Consider the following 17,288-nt stretch of genomic DNA (forward strand, 5'->3'; position numbering starts at 1 on the left):
CATTACTAGCGGGTAGGTTCGGTTCTAATTTTTTGGAACCGTTACTGTGCGGTTTCGGTTCAAGTTCTTGTATGTGGAGGAACCGGAACTGGAACCAGAAGAAACCTGTAAAAAGGATACCCTGTTTGGAACTTATAGGGGATACCCGGTTTGAAACTTGTTTTGAAACCTGTTTGGAACCTGTTTTGGAACCTGCTTTGGAACCTGTTGGAACTTGTTTTTAAACTTGTTTAGAACCTATTTTGGAACCTGGACTAAGAAATATTTGTGAAGTGTAAATAATGGGGGAGTTTCTATTATTTACATATAAAAAAATTTAAAATAGAAAAAGTTAAATTTTTAGAATAACCTAATTAAATAAATATACGAATACAATATAATTATTACATATATAATATACACCATATTAAAAGCTTAATATATTATAATAATTAATATTAAAGTTTTTCAATTAGTGAATAATTGGAATTATGATTCAATTAAAGTGTTTTACATTTTTAATGTGTTAAAAGAATTATTTTGAATAAAATAGTATATTTGATTGAGTAATAATATATTTAGTTATTTACTTCAATTATCAAGTTCTAGTATATTTATAATAAATTAGTAATTAATTAATTATATATGACAAATTGATAAACATTAATAAATTTAATACTAGTTAAATATCATACTTAATCAATATAACATTACATTATAATTAAATGATTACTTAATTAATTTAATTTTATAAAATTACTTAATTGATTTATGTATAATTAATTATAGCATTATATTAATTGATTACTACTTAATTAATTGGCTTATAAGTTATAAAATAATTAAATAGTTAATTAGCCTTATAATTAGAAATTAATTAATTATAGATTATAGCATTACGTTATAGATTTATAGTTAATTATTTAATCATAAACATTTTATTATAAACATAGTACAAACTTAATTAAATCATTAAAAATTAATTAATTATAATATTACATTAAAAATTTATAGTATGATTACTTAATAGTTAATTCACTATAACATTAAATTATAGTATGATTATATAATTATTATACATACATAATTAAAAATTATAATTGATTATGTCATTATATTATAAATATTAGTAATTACTAATTTACTACAAAACATTAGCATAATACTTAATTAATGATAAGAAATTTAATTAATTATAACATTACCTTATAAACATAAATAAGTACATTATAGTTAAAAAATTATTCAATTTATTATATATTATTATATTACATTATATATTATAATCACTTACTTAATATAGCATCATATAGTTAATGTTACATAAGTACATAATTAGTTATGAATTTATAACATTACATTATAAACATTAGTAATTTACTATATTATTACATTACTTAATTAAACGATTAAAAATTTAATTAATTATAACATTACCTTATATATTTATAATATGATTACTTAATCAATTATAACATTCCATTATAAACATTAGTATATTAATCAAATGATTTGAAATTTAATTAATTATAATATTAAATTATAGATTTATAGTATGATTACTTAATTCATTATAACATTACATTATACTATTATAGTATGATCATATAATTAATATAACATTACATAATTAAATGATTACTTAATTGATTATGAGTTATGATATTATGTTTTAAACATTAGTAATTACTAATTTACTACATAAACATTAGCACAATACTTAATTAAATGATAAGAAATTTAATTAATTATAACATTACCTTATAAACATTTCATTATAAACATTAATTAAACATTACATTATAGTTAAATAATTACTCAATTAAATTATAATATTATTATATTACATTATATATTATGATCACTTACTTAATTATAGCATTACATAGTTAAATGATTACATAATTACTTAATTAGTTATGAATTTATAACATTACATTATAAACATTAGTAATTTACTATATTATTTTACTTTCTATATTGTTGTTTGTTTGAATGATTTTGGTGAAGTTATTTTATGTGAATTGTGATGAATAATTGTTTGTGTTTTGGTTTTGATTGACGAATTTTATGTGAATTGTGATGAATTGATTGAATTCAAGTGTTACTTAGAGATTACTGGTTATGAGTTACATTGGACACAAATGAATTAATAATGAAAATTTGTTAGGGGTGTATTTGTAAACTTATAAGGTGTTTTTATTATTTTTTAAACTAATAAGGCGTAATTGATTTTTTACAGGGTACCCTGGAAAGGAACCGGAACCTGCATTTTAGGTTCTGGTTCCTTGAATTGAAGAACCTACACTGTGCGGTTCCGGTTCCAGTTCCTTTTTTTGAGAACCGACATTATACGATTCCGATTCCGGTTCTCCCAGAACCGCTCACCCCTAATTCTAGCTTGTAGAATAGGTTATGGAAAATTTTGCCAGCCTAATTACCACCTCTTCTTTTTCTTCTCTTCAATTTGCATTGCGTCGGCTGAAATAAGTAGCGAAATTAATACCAGTCAATCAGTCAAATATCAACTCTTAAGTCTATTGTCTCCCCAGTCTAAATTTCCAGGAAACAAATTCGGATCGATAAACATCTCATTTATAGACTTTCCATGCTTTTTTGTTCCATTTGAGTTGGGAAAACATGAAATTTGATACAGATACTGAGGAGTGGATTTAAAATATGAAAATTCAAAAGAGAAGATTATATATATATAATTTAACTGGAGACATTATATAAAGCCTATTTTGAATTTTCCCCTCCTGACACCAACCATTACAATCCTCTCAATACCTACATCAAAACCCCTAACATTTCCGCCTGATTGAACCTCCTAATCATCAGTCGTCACTTTTAGTGTCAATCAGCGTTTCATCCAAATTTCGGCAAGTTCCGACATCGAAAACCAGTCCCAAGACCACCAATAGCAACGTTGGCTTCCCCCTCGCCAAAACCCACAACATCGTCGACTGCAATTGCTCGTCAATCGCTGTCTCCTCTCCCTTAGGTTCTTGCATTTTTTTCGCCTCTTTCTAGCCAAATTCCGACACCTCGCCGATGTGCAATCGAGTGGAAAAGTTAAAGGTTCTAGTGAGGAGGATAAGGTGATGTTTATGGTGATATCGGGGAGGTCCAATGGTGTCGGAATTAGGCCGGATTCTTGGCTTGGCCGGGATCCTGTGAGGGTTATTTGAGAGAAATTTGAGATATAAGGGTTATTTTGAGAAAAAAATAATTGTGTTAATTTAAGGGTGAGAATTGCAATGTATGAAACCAGGGGTGGGAACTGTAAATTCACCAAACCTTGAGTGGGAAAATGTCGTTTACTCTGAATTAAATCAATTATATGAAGGAGAAGGATTGAACATTGCCCCTGGACTACGCTCATCATTATAATTCTAGCTTGTAGAATAGGTTATTGAAATTGTGCAAGCCCAATTACCATCTCGTCATTTTATCTTCAATTTGCATGGGGTCCGCTGAAATAAGTAGCGAAATTGATACCAACCAATCAGTCAAATATCAATTGATATCGACTCTAAGTCTTGTCTCCTCAGTCTTAATTTCCAGGTAACAAATTTGGATGGAGAAACATCACTTTCCACGTTTTTTTTTTTTTTTTTTTTTGTCCATTTGAGTTAAGGAAAACATGAAATTTGGTAGAGAAAATGAGGAGTAGATTTAAAATATGAAAATTCATAAGAGAGGATTATATGTATATATATATAATTTAACTGGAGATATTATTTAAAGCTAGGAAGATAAGAGACAATATGAGTCATGAGCAATTAATAAGAATTGTACAGAAGTGTCAACAAAGATTTGCCAACAAGCATTGGATTATTCTAGAGGTCGACATTTGGGACTGAGTCTAAAAATCCGGTATTAAGAGGTCTGGTCCCAAAACAGGACCAGACCTAAAGAGGAGGGCTCGGTCCCTCCACTGGGCAGCCTGGGCCCAAATTTTTTTAAACATTTTTGTTTTAGTCCCTTGTACAATTACGTAAAACTCTCTATAAATTTTAAGATAAACATAAATTATAGAGGTTAAAAGAAAATTTTACAAAATTTATTAAAAAGAAAAATTTAAATTTTGATATTAATAAATTTTTTGGTAGTTTAAATTTAGTACTTAAAACTAATAATAAGTTTATATTCATTTTAATGGTAAAAACCAATGAAATAAAAGAATTTTTTTTTTTAAATTTCACTTATTACACTTACTAATGAAATAAAATCATAGTTATAATAGTTATTATCTATTATAACTAGTTTATAATCATTGTATTGAAATCATATTTAAAGATGAGTTCAATGGTATTTAAACATAGTCATGACAAAATTAAGGCAATTATGTTAAAAATTAAAGTTTTAAGATATTTAAAAATTTCGTCTTCTCAAAAAGATGTCTATGATTTGTAAAAGCAAGCTTGATAATACTTATAATACAACGTTTATAAGAAAACGAAAACCATCAATTAATCACAAACATTTCGACAAATCTAGTTATCAATCACATTAATTGTCAGATATATAATAAATGCCTCTTTAATCTCCAATTTGTTTTTGCTATAATCTCATAAAACTTTTGCTAAATATAAATATAATAACGTTTTAAGGAAAATTGTTTTAAAGATGGAAGAAAAATATGAGAAATATTGGTTAGATATTCCATTCTCATATGGATTAGGCCTTGTTGTAGATCCTAGGTTTAAATTACACATAGTTAACTATATAATTACTGAGTTAGACCAGCATTTAGGACATGATTATATGTCTTATTTGATTATCTCTGAACAAAAATTGGATAACCTTTTTTCTTTATATGAGAACAGGTACAATGAAAGTGGAAGTGGAACATTCAGGAGAGACGATCAGGACATGATGCAGACCTCTGTCAAGGATCAAGCAAATGGACGTATATGGAACATGGCGGAAGTAGCAGCTCCAGCTCTACATACATGGACCAAATGAGCTGAATCGCTACCTACAAGTGGACCTGTCCTTTATGACGATGAAACAGAAACGTGACATGGATATTCTTCAATGGTGTCGATTCCCCATTATAGCCTAAATAGCACGTGACATTTTATCTGTGCTGGTTTCTACAATTGCATCTGAGTCAACATTTTCAACGAGTGGTCGGATTGTTGAAGAAAGAAGATGTTCTTTAACCGATGAGATGATTGAAGTGATAACGTGTTTATGAGATTGGACTCATGTAGAAAGAAAACTACAACAGTACCCTGAAGATCCCGAACTACTCAAACTCTTTAGGAATACAGATTTGAATGATGTAAATTTTGTTGATGATGAAGATGAATAATTTAATAAAAAAATTTATTTAATTGTTTATTTGTGAAGCATGAATATGAATATTACATTTATGTTAAAATTAACTATTAATTTATTTATTATTTTTTAAAATTAATTAAACTTTTAGAAACTTACTAATCTATCCTTGAAAAATACTAAAAACCCCTTACAAAATTTTGTTTCACCCCTAAAATATAAAAAAAGATCAGGGAAAAAATTAAATTTTTAAGGCCCATAGGATCGGTCCTGGGCCCATAGGACCAGTCCTAGGGACTGGTCCAGATCCTAAAATTGCTCATGGTCCCAGGCCCGGGTCCGCTTGGGACCAGCTCTAGATTATTCATCTGCCATGAAGGCGCACTGGAAAAGTCTCAGCAAGTGGTGGATGAACAATTAATTCTAGGATTACCAATGGATAAACACGGCAGATACCCAAATGGAGTAATTAAAAGCTGCAATAACACTCCTGTCTGAAGCTTCTTCAATCAAGAGTAAATTGCTGCTTCTAAATACTTTATATTGGATGTTGTCTCATGATTTCAGTTTTGTACGTTCGTCTCACCATTTATTTATTAAGACTCGTCTAATGCCCGCTATAGTTAGTACTAGAAGCATTTTTTAACTTGCATATAGAAGAAAGAAACTAAAGAGAAACTTTTATATAGAAGAGAAATAAGGAAATTTTACTGAAAGGCTAAGCAAAAGCAAGAGATTGTGGAGGATGTAATTACACATCAACCACTAGCCATATGGAACAAGCCAAAAAGGGATCAAAATTCAAAGAATTTTATGGCTGGATAACTGAAAAACATAAAAGCTTGTATGAAACTGTTAAAAAATTTCTCCTCACTTTGGTTTCTTATATATACTGAAATATGATACGACAAGGAGGCTAGGAATAGCATTCTTCCTCATTGCTTGATCAATTAATTTTGCAGAACGGGTGATAGATTGATAAATGTGACATTAATGGAGTGCTGATACAAACATACAGTGAAATTTAACTGGCCATGCTTGTGGGTCGATCGTTACTTCAATTTCTGTTGAGATATTATTTCTCTGCAAGTTGTGTACGTTTGGGTTTTATATAAAAAAGGATATGAAAGGTTTGGGCTTAGTTGACCCACAATGGCCTTGGGCTTGGGCTTGCAAGTAGTCACAACTCACAAGAGCTCCCAAAATAAATAATACTATGTGCATTAACTAACGTGAACTAATCCAAATACTAACATTAAAAATTTGAAATTCCCAAAAAAAAAAAAATTTAATTTTCAATGTTAGTACTTAGATTAGTACACATTGGTTAGTGCACATAACATTACTCCCCCTAAAATATGACAATACATCTAACTTGTTATATGACAATACAAAGAGATACAAACTACAAAGTGTGCAAATGTTGCTAGAGATGGCGATTGATGTCACCAAACCCTTATAGGATTTAGGGCGAAAAAAAAAAAAATGGTCGATTCAATCCATTTCGGTATCAAATTTTGCTCCAAATCTGATTCAGAGTCTAAACGTACCAAAATTAGTTTAAAACAAATGTTGCATCATATAATAATAATAATAATAATAAAAAAAGTTATCTTGTTTAGGTTTATGTAAGTACTAAGTAGCATCTCTATTTAAAATTAAATTATGATAAAAGAAAATATATAACTCTAACTTGGGTTTGGGTGTCTTAAGTCTAAATTTAAGTATTATTACGATGGTTAACTCGTTCACAATCTCATCATAGTTCTCTTATATCTTTTAATTTCTTTGAGCATAGTTATATCACCATTCAGCTTAATATATTTTGCAATTAGGAAAGAAGACTTGGAAAAAGTCAACTCCGTAGTGCATAAAACACTATATATTATAAATTAAGTTTTAATTGTTGCGTCTTCCTTTATGTGCCAATGGCCATAATCCTTTATAAATCTTTTACCCTTGACGTTTACGGCTCTTTTATGAGGTGGCTAACACTTAATTTAACAAAATAATAAAAATGGCAGTAAACTTTGGCTTCGTCCAAGAGACAAATGTCATTGCTTGTTCCTTCTCCAATCAAAATTAATTAGCATGGGAGATTGCCTAAACTTGCAGTCACAAATATATTAAACCATTAATGGATGCTACGTATATCCTCATAATATTTCTTTGTTCTTAATTTATACAAGCATGACGGTCTACAATTCAGTATATTCAAAGAATAAGCTTTACAGTATTTGAATGAAACAGAAGTATTACATCATTTATAAATTCAACTCTTGAAGATTTATCATGTTTGAGTTTAAAAAAGAAAAAAATATTATAATAATCACAAAATTAATGTAATATTACTGTAACGAGTTTGCTTTGTCTAAGGTTTAATCATCTAATTCTTTGTCATGTATTTCACGGACATTGAAATCAGAGTCTCTTAGTGTATGTTGCACATAATATTTTCCCTCTACAAAAAAGACTTCGTTAGTTAGATATTCAGAAATGATTATTTTTATTAGATTAACATTTACATGTGAATCATAACTTATAGCTTTTTTTTTAAATGATCGGAGGTGTCTAGACCAACTTACGTGCACTTCAATTAATTCTTAAAGACCTTAAAATTATTTGCTGGGTAAGAGTTCTAATGGTTACCTTTATTAACACCCGAAGAGAGATTCAAACTCAGATTCTCTTGAATAATATATCTAAAAGTCTATATCGAACCATTTGGCTGTCCAGAGATAATTAATAACTAATAACTTCCCCGTATATAAACCTATGAATAAGTCAAAAAAATGAATTGCATAAATTTATATTGTTAAACATCATTACATAATCAAAGTAGAGAATGGTAGACACATGGCGATCGCAATTGATGGAGACTATCTAGAATGAATGGGACATGCATGAGCATTATAAGAAGATAATTTTTATTAATTAATTGATTAGCAATTTCATCATGAATGCAACAACCTATCAAATCAGATCGTTATAACTTGATTAATTTCTTCTTCTTCTTCTTGTTCTTCTTCTTTCCAATTAATCAATGACTGGTAAGCCATCAAAGTTTAAATTTTTAGCGAACAGATAAAAAATAAGTAATCAAACATTGACTTCTTATTTAAACGTTAACAAAGTACACAAAAATTATGTTTTTGGGACGTAAGGGATGTGTCGTAAAAGACTAATAACGCATCAAAAAATATCCAACACAGCATAGGAACCCATCAAAGTTGTAGCCGAGTCGCTTGGCATTTAACATCTATCCCAATACCAAACAATAGTGTCATGATAGTGTTTGTATACTTAACGCCATAAATGCTAGAGATAAAGATTGATGCCGAAATAATTAAGAGATAACATATCATACGAAAAGACCGTTATTGAATTGTTTCAAAATTGGAATATTAGATTATTTGAAAACCCTCATGTTTTTCAATACTTCATTAATATATAATAATAAAAAGTTGCCATTCTTAGGGCTGAAATAACATTTAAATGGTTTTCCTTTAAAATCCTAATCCAATAAACAAAGGGAAGGAAAAAATTAAACAATTATTAAAACAGTACCAAAACATCCAGAAAGTCACCAAACAGCCCTAAAAATTACAAAAAATGTTCAAACCCCCCTAAAAAGGACCTAAAAAGCTAAAAAATGTCAACCCTCGTGTTATAACATGAATTTTGTTCATTTGGGTTGTTTCAAAGTGCCCGCTCAAAATTCATTGCATTTCGACATTGTTGACACTATTCAAAGCTATTCAAATTGATGTTTCAAATTGGAACAATGTGCACATGTGAAACTGAGATTTTTCCAAAAAAATTATTATATTTGGAACTGAAATTATTTTAATCTAAGTTTATTATAAGATCATTAAATGAAGATGATGGAAGAATAATTAGAAATAAGGTAGTATTATAAGTAATGTTAGCCTTTCTCCACATCAAACACATTTTTCCAATTCCATACATGCTTTTCATAAACATATAAATCATAATAAACCAAACCCTAATTTTGCATATTACATTTATCGAAATAATTAAATTAATATTATCAAATGGGTATTAATTTATAAGATTAAAAATAAAAGAAACCTATAGAAACGGTATCCAAAAACTGTTTTAAAAAATATTTCAATTCCTTTTTACCAAACACGTTGTCATAAGATTTTTTTGTACCCTTTATTTTAAAAGTAAAAAAATAAATTTAAATTATACATCAAACAAGCCTTGAATTAAATTTTATAAACTCCTATCAATTATAACAACTGACGTACATGAACAGACTGTAAATAGCAAATTCCAAATTTTTTAATTAAGTTACTGATATTGTTGTAAAATTGAAACATAAATCTCTTACATTGATTGGATTGAATGAGTCATTATATACACTTAATACCAATACCAAACAATAGTGTCATGATAGTGTTTGTATACTTAATGCAATAAATTCCAGAGATAAAGATTGATGCTGAAACAATTAAGAGATAACTGAAGCTAAAGACAATAAGTGATACGAAAAAACCATCATCGAATTATATCAAGATTCAGATACTGGATTGTTTAAAAACTCTTAGATCTCTCAATACTTCATTAACATATAATAAGTAAAAAAAAAACTACCATTTTTAGGGCTGAAACAGGCTTTAAGTAGTTCCCCTTTAAAATCCTAATCCGAACAAACAAAGGAAATGAAAATAAAACAACTATCGAAACAGTACCAAAACATCCAGAAAGTCACAAAAACAACCTTAAAAATGATAAAAATGACCAAACCCCCTAAAAACGACCCAGGAAGGCTAAAAAATGACAACCCTCGTATTTACATGAGTTTTGTTTGTTTGGTTGTTTCAAAGTGCCTTGTCAAAATTCATTACATTTCGACATTGTCGACACTATTCAACCCGTGGGACCCTACATCGAAAATATTCAAATTGATGTTTGCCCCAATGCTAAGTCTAACGTGTCGGAACAATTTGTACATACCCTAAGATATTTGGAACTGAAAATTTTTCAATCTAAGTTTACTATAAGATCATTAGATGAAGATGATGGAAGAATAATTATTAGAATTAAGGTAGTAGTAGAAGTAATGTTAGCCTTTGAAGAAAAAGGAGTGAGTTTTGTGATGACAATTGAGTTGACTAGAAGAGTATGAGAGGGCCGGTGTCATTGTTAGGTGTAGAGAAGATGAGATGAGATTGCATTAATTTTATACATCCATATTTATAATTGTAATTATAATAAATCATAATAAACCAAACCATAATTTTGCATATTACATTTATCGAAGTAATTAAATGATTTATCGATTTATTAATATTATCAAATGCGTTTTTCATTTATTCCGAAATTGTTTTAAAAAACATTTCGATTCCTTTTTACTGAATACGTTGTCATAAGATTTTTTTTTTTATCTCTTATTTTAAAAGTAAAAAAAAATTAATTAATTAATTATACATCAACAAGTTAAAATTTTATAAACTCCTATCAATTTTAATATACATCAATTAACTGTAATTAGCAAGTTCGATTCCAAATTCTTTAATTAAGTTACTAATATTGTTTTAAAAAGGAAACATAAATCTCTTACATTGATTGGATTGAATGAGTTGATTATAACCACTCAAGATTCACAAAATGGTGTTTAATTAATGTATAAAGTGATTAGTTAATTAATTAAGTCGTGATCATGAAATATATTAATTAGACAGACGGTGCCGTCTTTCTTCGATATCTTACAAAGCCACAAGCTTTCACGTTAACATCCATAAAATTGTCCATTACATTAGCGTTACATAAGCTTTATCGATGAATTAATTAGTTTAATTAATTTAATTATTTTAACATTAAGATTTGTCAATGAGATCAATGTTTCTTAGCTAATAATCAGATTATCACAGGGCGGCAAAACACTGCTGCGTGTTTCCGGCCTAAAACGATGTGGATTGGAATATTTGACTCTTACATTTAATTAATTTTATTATTATTATTATTATAATAAAAAAATTAATCTTTGTCGAGATTCATGTCATCAATTAAATTAAATTAAATTAAAGGGTATATGTCATTTTCAAGGGTCGAACAATTTGCTTTTGGAATTTTTAAAGATCAACTCATCTCAACCGCTGGATTAATTAATTAATTTATTTTATTTTATGGTGAAAATTTAAGGGCCACTCTTTACTCAAAATTGTTTCTAGAAACATTATTGCTTCTGGAAATTGGGTTGTAAAGATCAACACAAATGAATTGATATTTCAAATATTTTTAAATTTAGTTAAAGGGTATATGTCATTTTCAAGGGTCCCATTCATTATTTCTTAATAAGATAGAAAGTTTCCCAAAGTGTCACCACATTCATATAATTAATTCATATCCTAAACTTCATTTAAAACAATTTCTTTTTGGGAAAATACAAATTTAAATCAATTTCGATCTGAAAAACAAGATAGAAAAATATTTAATCTGTTTAAATTGTGCATAAATTATGATAAAAAAACTTTATTGTAAATATCAAATGCTTTTACTTTTATTTAATGTGAAGTAGTGATAGAAAGAAATATAGAAAGTGTGTCCCCATGATAATAAAAAAAAGCACTTAAAAGAAAAGACAAAGATTATAAATAGATAGACAGGTAGATAGATATAAAATTAAAAGTAAGGTTCTAGAAGGGTAACCCTTTTTCAGCTTTAGCTTTTTCCCTTCTTTATTGTTGGTCCCTACTTGGTTGGCCACTTATGAAGTAGACAATTTCTTGTGGGCTCTTCTCATTAACCATACTTAGATTTTATGCCAAATAATACATAAAATTATATATTAAATTTATTTGGTGCCGACTTAAAATACTATTTAAAATTCATATCTCAATTCCTGTTAATAAGAGTTCATTTTTTTTTTTTTTAAATCACAGGAGATATTAAAGTCAGTTAACGTATACCTTAATTAATCTTTTAAAAGAATCAAGACGTTTATAGAAACTATAAATACATAACCTAAACCTTACACTCTCAAACATATGTAGGACGTGAAAGATATATTTAAATTAAAGTTGGAATTTAAAACAATAAGTAGTGAAATGGCCCCTCAGAAAATCAATTACTCTCAACCTCACTAAGTATATTAGTTTAATAACAAAATCCATCATGCAATAAACTTTTAGTTTGATTTTAATTTCAAGATAACATGAGTGTGAGTGAGAGTTGTGGCCACCACCATTAAATTTCATCGAGTTTTGTCATTGGGCGAATTATTCTTCAGTTTACTTGCAGGTCAATCACGCTGCCAAACTCTATCACTACTTTATTCTAGACTCTTTGTAGATTTTTCTTAGTTGAGGTGTTAAAATCGATCCAGATATTGTCCGTGAACCACAAATTCAACAACATGCATGTGTTTGAATCATTCAATATTTTAGGCATATGTCCTTTATTATATGCTACATCCATTGAGGTCACATGATTAATGAAAATTTAAGTAAATATGAATTGAGTGAGGAATGGGCATTCCTTATCCTTACTAGGAATTCAAGCAACTTGTTGCCCACAACATGCATATTCTTACCTTCTAGAACATTTACATCATGTTTCCAACCTCTTTTTATGCCTTACCATGTGATTTGACTCATATCGTACACTAGATTGTGATCCAACGATTGAGGTTGGGAAAAAAAGGTGTAAATGTGAAGACTAAAACGGTCGCGTATTACTTTAAGAGAGACGCAGTCGTTTTGATGTTAAGTGACCCAATCCTGACCATTCATCTTGACTTGATCCAACGGTTGTAATCTCACTATGGTTTTGGTAACGGTATTTAAGCAAGCAAGAATTTCTCTCTCTCTCTCTCATCTGATCGATCAAGTTTTGCTTCTAAAGATCAATTATAGCAGTGTTAGGGTTTATTCTTTAGCTTAATTGAAATCTCTGTAATTTGGAGTTGAGTGGTTAGGGTTAATCATTCAGGAAGGGTTGGTAATCTCTCGATTGTTGAGGATTCTAGGATTAGTCTCTCTAGGGTATTTGATTACGAGATTGGTAGCGATTAAGGGGATTATCAGGTTTGATTCTTTAAATCTGTGTAATCTATATACTCTCATTCATTATAGTACAATGAGCTTCCTCTGTTTTCAAAGCTTAACGTGGATGTAGTCTTTCCAATTCTTGGAAAGAAGAACCACGGTAAAATTATTCTTGTGTAATTGTTGTTCTTGTTTGGTTAAATCAAGTGTAGATTAGGGTGATAAATCGTTTCAAAAGGCTTAAATTATGTCGTGATTGACCCATATCGTAATATTAAGTATTATAATGTAAATGAAATCAGGTTAGAGAAGAGTATTCTTTTCCTAATTGAATTTCTTGGCTTGGATAAAGAGATGAAGAGGATTGACGTACACAACACAACTAAATAGAAAAAGTGCTTTTGTAAAGTGCTTGTTACAGCTGCTTCTTGTTATATATATCCTGCGTGGCTGCAACTCATTCTCCACTTTCAGAAAATGGAACTTCATTTTTTTTTTTTTTTTATTTGTCTTAACTGACATTATAATTAACCAGGTTTTGTAATATTATACTTTAATAACACCAATCTTGTTATATTACAGTATCCAGTAACGTTACTGTAACAGCCTTTAGCTCAAGTTTTCCTTTAAAGTTTAAACCCTGATCCTGGGATTACGAGGGGTAAATGTTAGTGTTACTGCCCCGAGAAAACAAAATTTATAAAATAAACAGGGTTATGTTATCATGTGGTTTTCTAAACATAGGGCACCATTATTGGGGGAAAATAATCATTGTTCGATGCTATTTATATCGAGATATTAAATTTATATACCGATTTGACGTACTTTAATTATACCGATATTTGGTCTTGACATCGGTAAATAACTCTTTTTCATTGATGATTATTTGAGATGAGAATTTTGAGATAATTTTTCAAAAAAACAAAACATTAGTGGAATAAAAATAGTCTATTATTACATTGGTTGTGATAATATCATAAAATCTGATGATTAAGCAAAGATGAGGCAACCTTAAAGTTACTGTAATAATATGTACACAAAGAGACAAAAAATCTGTGATCTGTACACAACCCAGTACTAATCCGATTCCCAACCACAGGTCAAGGTCATTGCCTCTACCTCTCTCTGTGATTATATATACATGGCTTCATATGTTCCCACCCTCACCCTTCTAAAACATTCTCAATTCATGATCCTCCTTCTTCCTTCCACTAACAATTTAACCACCAGTCAACCTTTTTTCTCTTCTTAATTTCTTGTTCATTACATATACATTATCTTTCTTCAAAATGATAGAACTTGCAGTCAGGAACTTGATTCCAGGCCTTCCTGATGAAATAGCCATGGAGTGTTTAATAAGAGTCCCTTATATATTCCATTCCAATATGAAATCAGTTTGCCACACTTGGCAAAACTTGCTCTCTAGCCTTTCATTTTATCAAGAAAGAATCAAATCTGGCACTGCAGAACAACTTGTCTGCCAAATCCAACCTCTTCCTTCTCCCACTCCACCCTCTCAGGAAGAAGAAGAAGAAGAAGAAGAAGATTCAACTCTTGTTGTTTCTGAGTTTCCAAGACTCGGAAACATCAAGAAAGAAGATGAAGACCAACAGCAACAAGACCACCACCACCACCACCACCGTCATCAACAACAACAAGTTCAAGAGATTAACAACACCCCACTTCAATATGGTCTCAGTATCTACAACTACAACAATCAAACATGGCAAAGGATAAGGCCAAACTTTGGTTCAGGTAATAATAAAACATGGGGAGTTCCAATGTTTTGTCAGTGTGTTACACTTCAATCTTGTGGAAAGTTATTGCTTTTAGGTGGTTGGGACCCTACAACTCTTGAACCAGTTCCTGATGTGTACGTTCTTGACATGGTTAAAGGCCCCAGCTGGAGGCGTGCAGCCCCTATGTTAGTTGCACGTTCTTTCTTTGCGTGTGCGGTGGTTGGGGGGAGTAAAGTTTTTGTAGCAGGAGGGCATGACAATCAGAAGAATGCTTTGAAATCAGCAGAAGTTTATGATGTGGAGGCTGATGAGTGGAGGATGTTGCCTGAGATGGAAGAAGAAAGAGATGAGTGTCAAGGGATGTGTTTGGATGGTGATGATAGATTCTGGGTTGTGAGTGGTTACGGCACTGAAAGCCAAGGGAGATTCAGGGATGATGCCGAGTGTTATGATCCTGCAACTGGGATTTGGTCTAAAATTGATGGGGTTTGGCCATTTCCTAGTATTAGCCCCAGAGGCACCACAACTCCAATTGCTTCTAATAATAGTACCAGTGGAAAGCAATGTCAGTGGCTGTGGTTCTTGTCAAAAGAGCAACAAATATTGCAGCAACAACATGGGGGGGTAAATTTGATTGCAAAAGAGTATGAAGGTAAGGAGAGGAAGGTGAGTTCAATTGTTGGACTTCCCAATACTATTGTTGGGACATCTCCATGTGTTAGTGTGACAAGGCTTGGAGATTGTGCCAAAGGTAATAATAAGGGTGAGCAGAGGGTGTTTGTGATGACTGGAAATGGAAGTAGAGGAACATCATCATCATCATCATCATCATCATCGTCATCATCGTGCAGTGAATGTGAAGGAGAAGGGGCTTTCATAATGGAGAGAGATAATAGGAATGGTAACACAAAGTGGACTCATGTGCACATGCCTGCTGGCTTTTCTGGCTTCCCATACTCTGCTTCTCACATCCTTTTCTGAAAAACTTAAAAGACATTTTGGTTTGTTTTAGTAAGTGAGAATTAAGATAGATTAAGAGAGAGTTAAGTTAGGTTAGCAGTTAATTATATCATCTGAGTGTTTTTATTAGAGATGAGGAGATGTATTATGCCTTCAAAGTTTTGTGCTTTTTGGATAGTAAAATATAATAGATGGAGATGGAGCCTCTTTTGGCACTTTTTCTTATCAATTATTGAGCCATGTAGTTGACCGTTCTCAGTTTGATTATCTATTGCTATTAGACATAAATTCTGGGTCAGGTGGTGACCACAATGCTAATGTCTTTAGTTTTGTTTAAAAAAACACCGAATAATACTAACTTTTGGTAAAGTTTGAGCTGGGTATATTTCAAGTAGTTCAAATGTTACATATATAATAATGGCATTTTTGCTTCACATCTAATAAACTAATATCTAGGAAACGCTTCATTTAACATTATCCAAAGAAATGTAAGCTACTTGGAAGCTTATCAACAAGATCAACGGAAGGTGAAACAAGAGAAGAATAAAGAAGTAATGATATGACATTCACACAGAAAAGTCTTCTATGCATTCTGAAAGTCGTCACATAAGACATCTGAAAAACGCATTTTGAGAAACTTTTGTCCAATCTATTACTAATCAATTATAGTATATTATATTAAAGTTGTGACATGATGCTGGAAACTTTTCTCATATTCTTCAACTATACAAGATGACTCTGTTTTGCAATGGCCAGGCATCTAAAATTGATGGAATGGCAGGAACAGGATGGAGATGGGATACAAATGCTTTTTCATTTATCAGATGAAAACCACAATAGTTATAAAGGATCAGCAGCAATATAGTAAAGTGAACTACCATATCTAAATTGGAATTCTTTTGCATTTATCTTACAACATGAATATTTTTGGTGAGTTGTATGAACAACTTGAAAAGTAATTAAAAGAGAAAAGAATCATAATAAATATAATTTTCTACACATGAAATTAACAAATTCCAGGATGATGAACAGAACCCCGAGCCAGCTGAATTGGGTGTACCACCACCACCACCACCAATACAAGATGAGCAGTGACACCAATACAAGATGTACAAATTCCAGTAATTTCCACTCAAAGGATTTGCCAGTCATCCTCGTGTGCATTGCCGTCCGAATCATTCATGGGCACTACACCCAAGGAATCATCCTCTCCAACCCCACCAGTATCATCGAAGACATCACCGTGGTTGACTGGTTTTTTAAGGGTTTGAGTTACAGTGAATAAGGGAGCGCCATCTGATTCATC

At 30.5% G+C, this 17,288-nt stretch overlaps 1 protein-coding gene across 1 annotated transcript; it reads left to right on the forward strand.

Moving 5' to 3' along the window:
- Nucleotides 1-14,427: 14,427 nt before the first annotated feature.
- LOC116145892 (F-box/kelch-repeat protein SKIP20-like) lies at nt 14,428-16,270 on the forward strand. Its single transcript, XM_031431324.1, has one exon. The coding sequence runs from the start codon at nt 14,573-14,575 to the stop codon at nt 16,001-16,003; it is 1,431 nt and encodes a 476-aa protein (XP_031287184.1). The 5' UTR covers nt 14,428-14,572; the 3' UTR covers nt 16,004-16,270.
- Nucleotides 16,271-17,288: the final 1,018 nt, after the last annotated feature.

Source organism: Pistacia vera, unplaced genomic scaffold (genome assembly GCF_008641045.1).
Source record: "Pistacia vera cultivar Batoury unplaced genomic scaffold, PisVer_v2 Contig469, whole genome shotgun sequence".
NCBI lineage: Eukaryota > Viridiplantae > Streptophyta > Magnoliopsida > Sapindales > Anacardiaceae > Pistacia > Pistacia vera.

What these genes read in the sequence shown, in the direction of transcription:
- LOC116145892 (XM_031431324.1), top strand. Translation starts at nt 14,573, where the DNA reads ATGATAGAACTTGCAGTCAGGAACTTGATTCCAGGCCTTCCTGATGAA.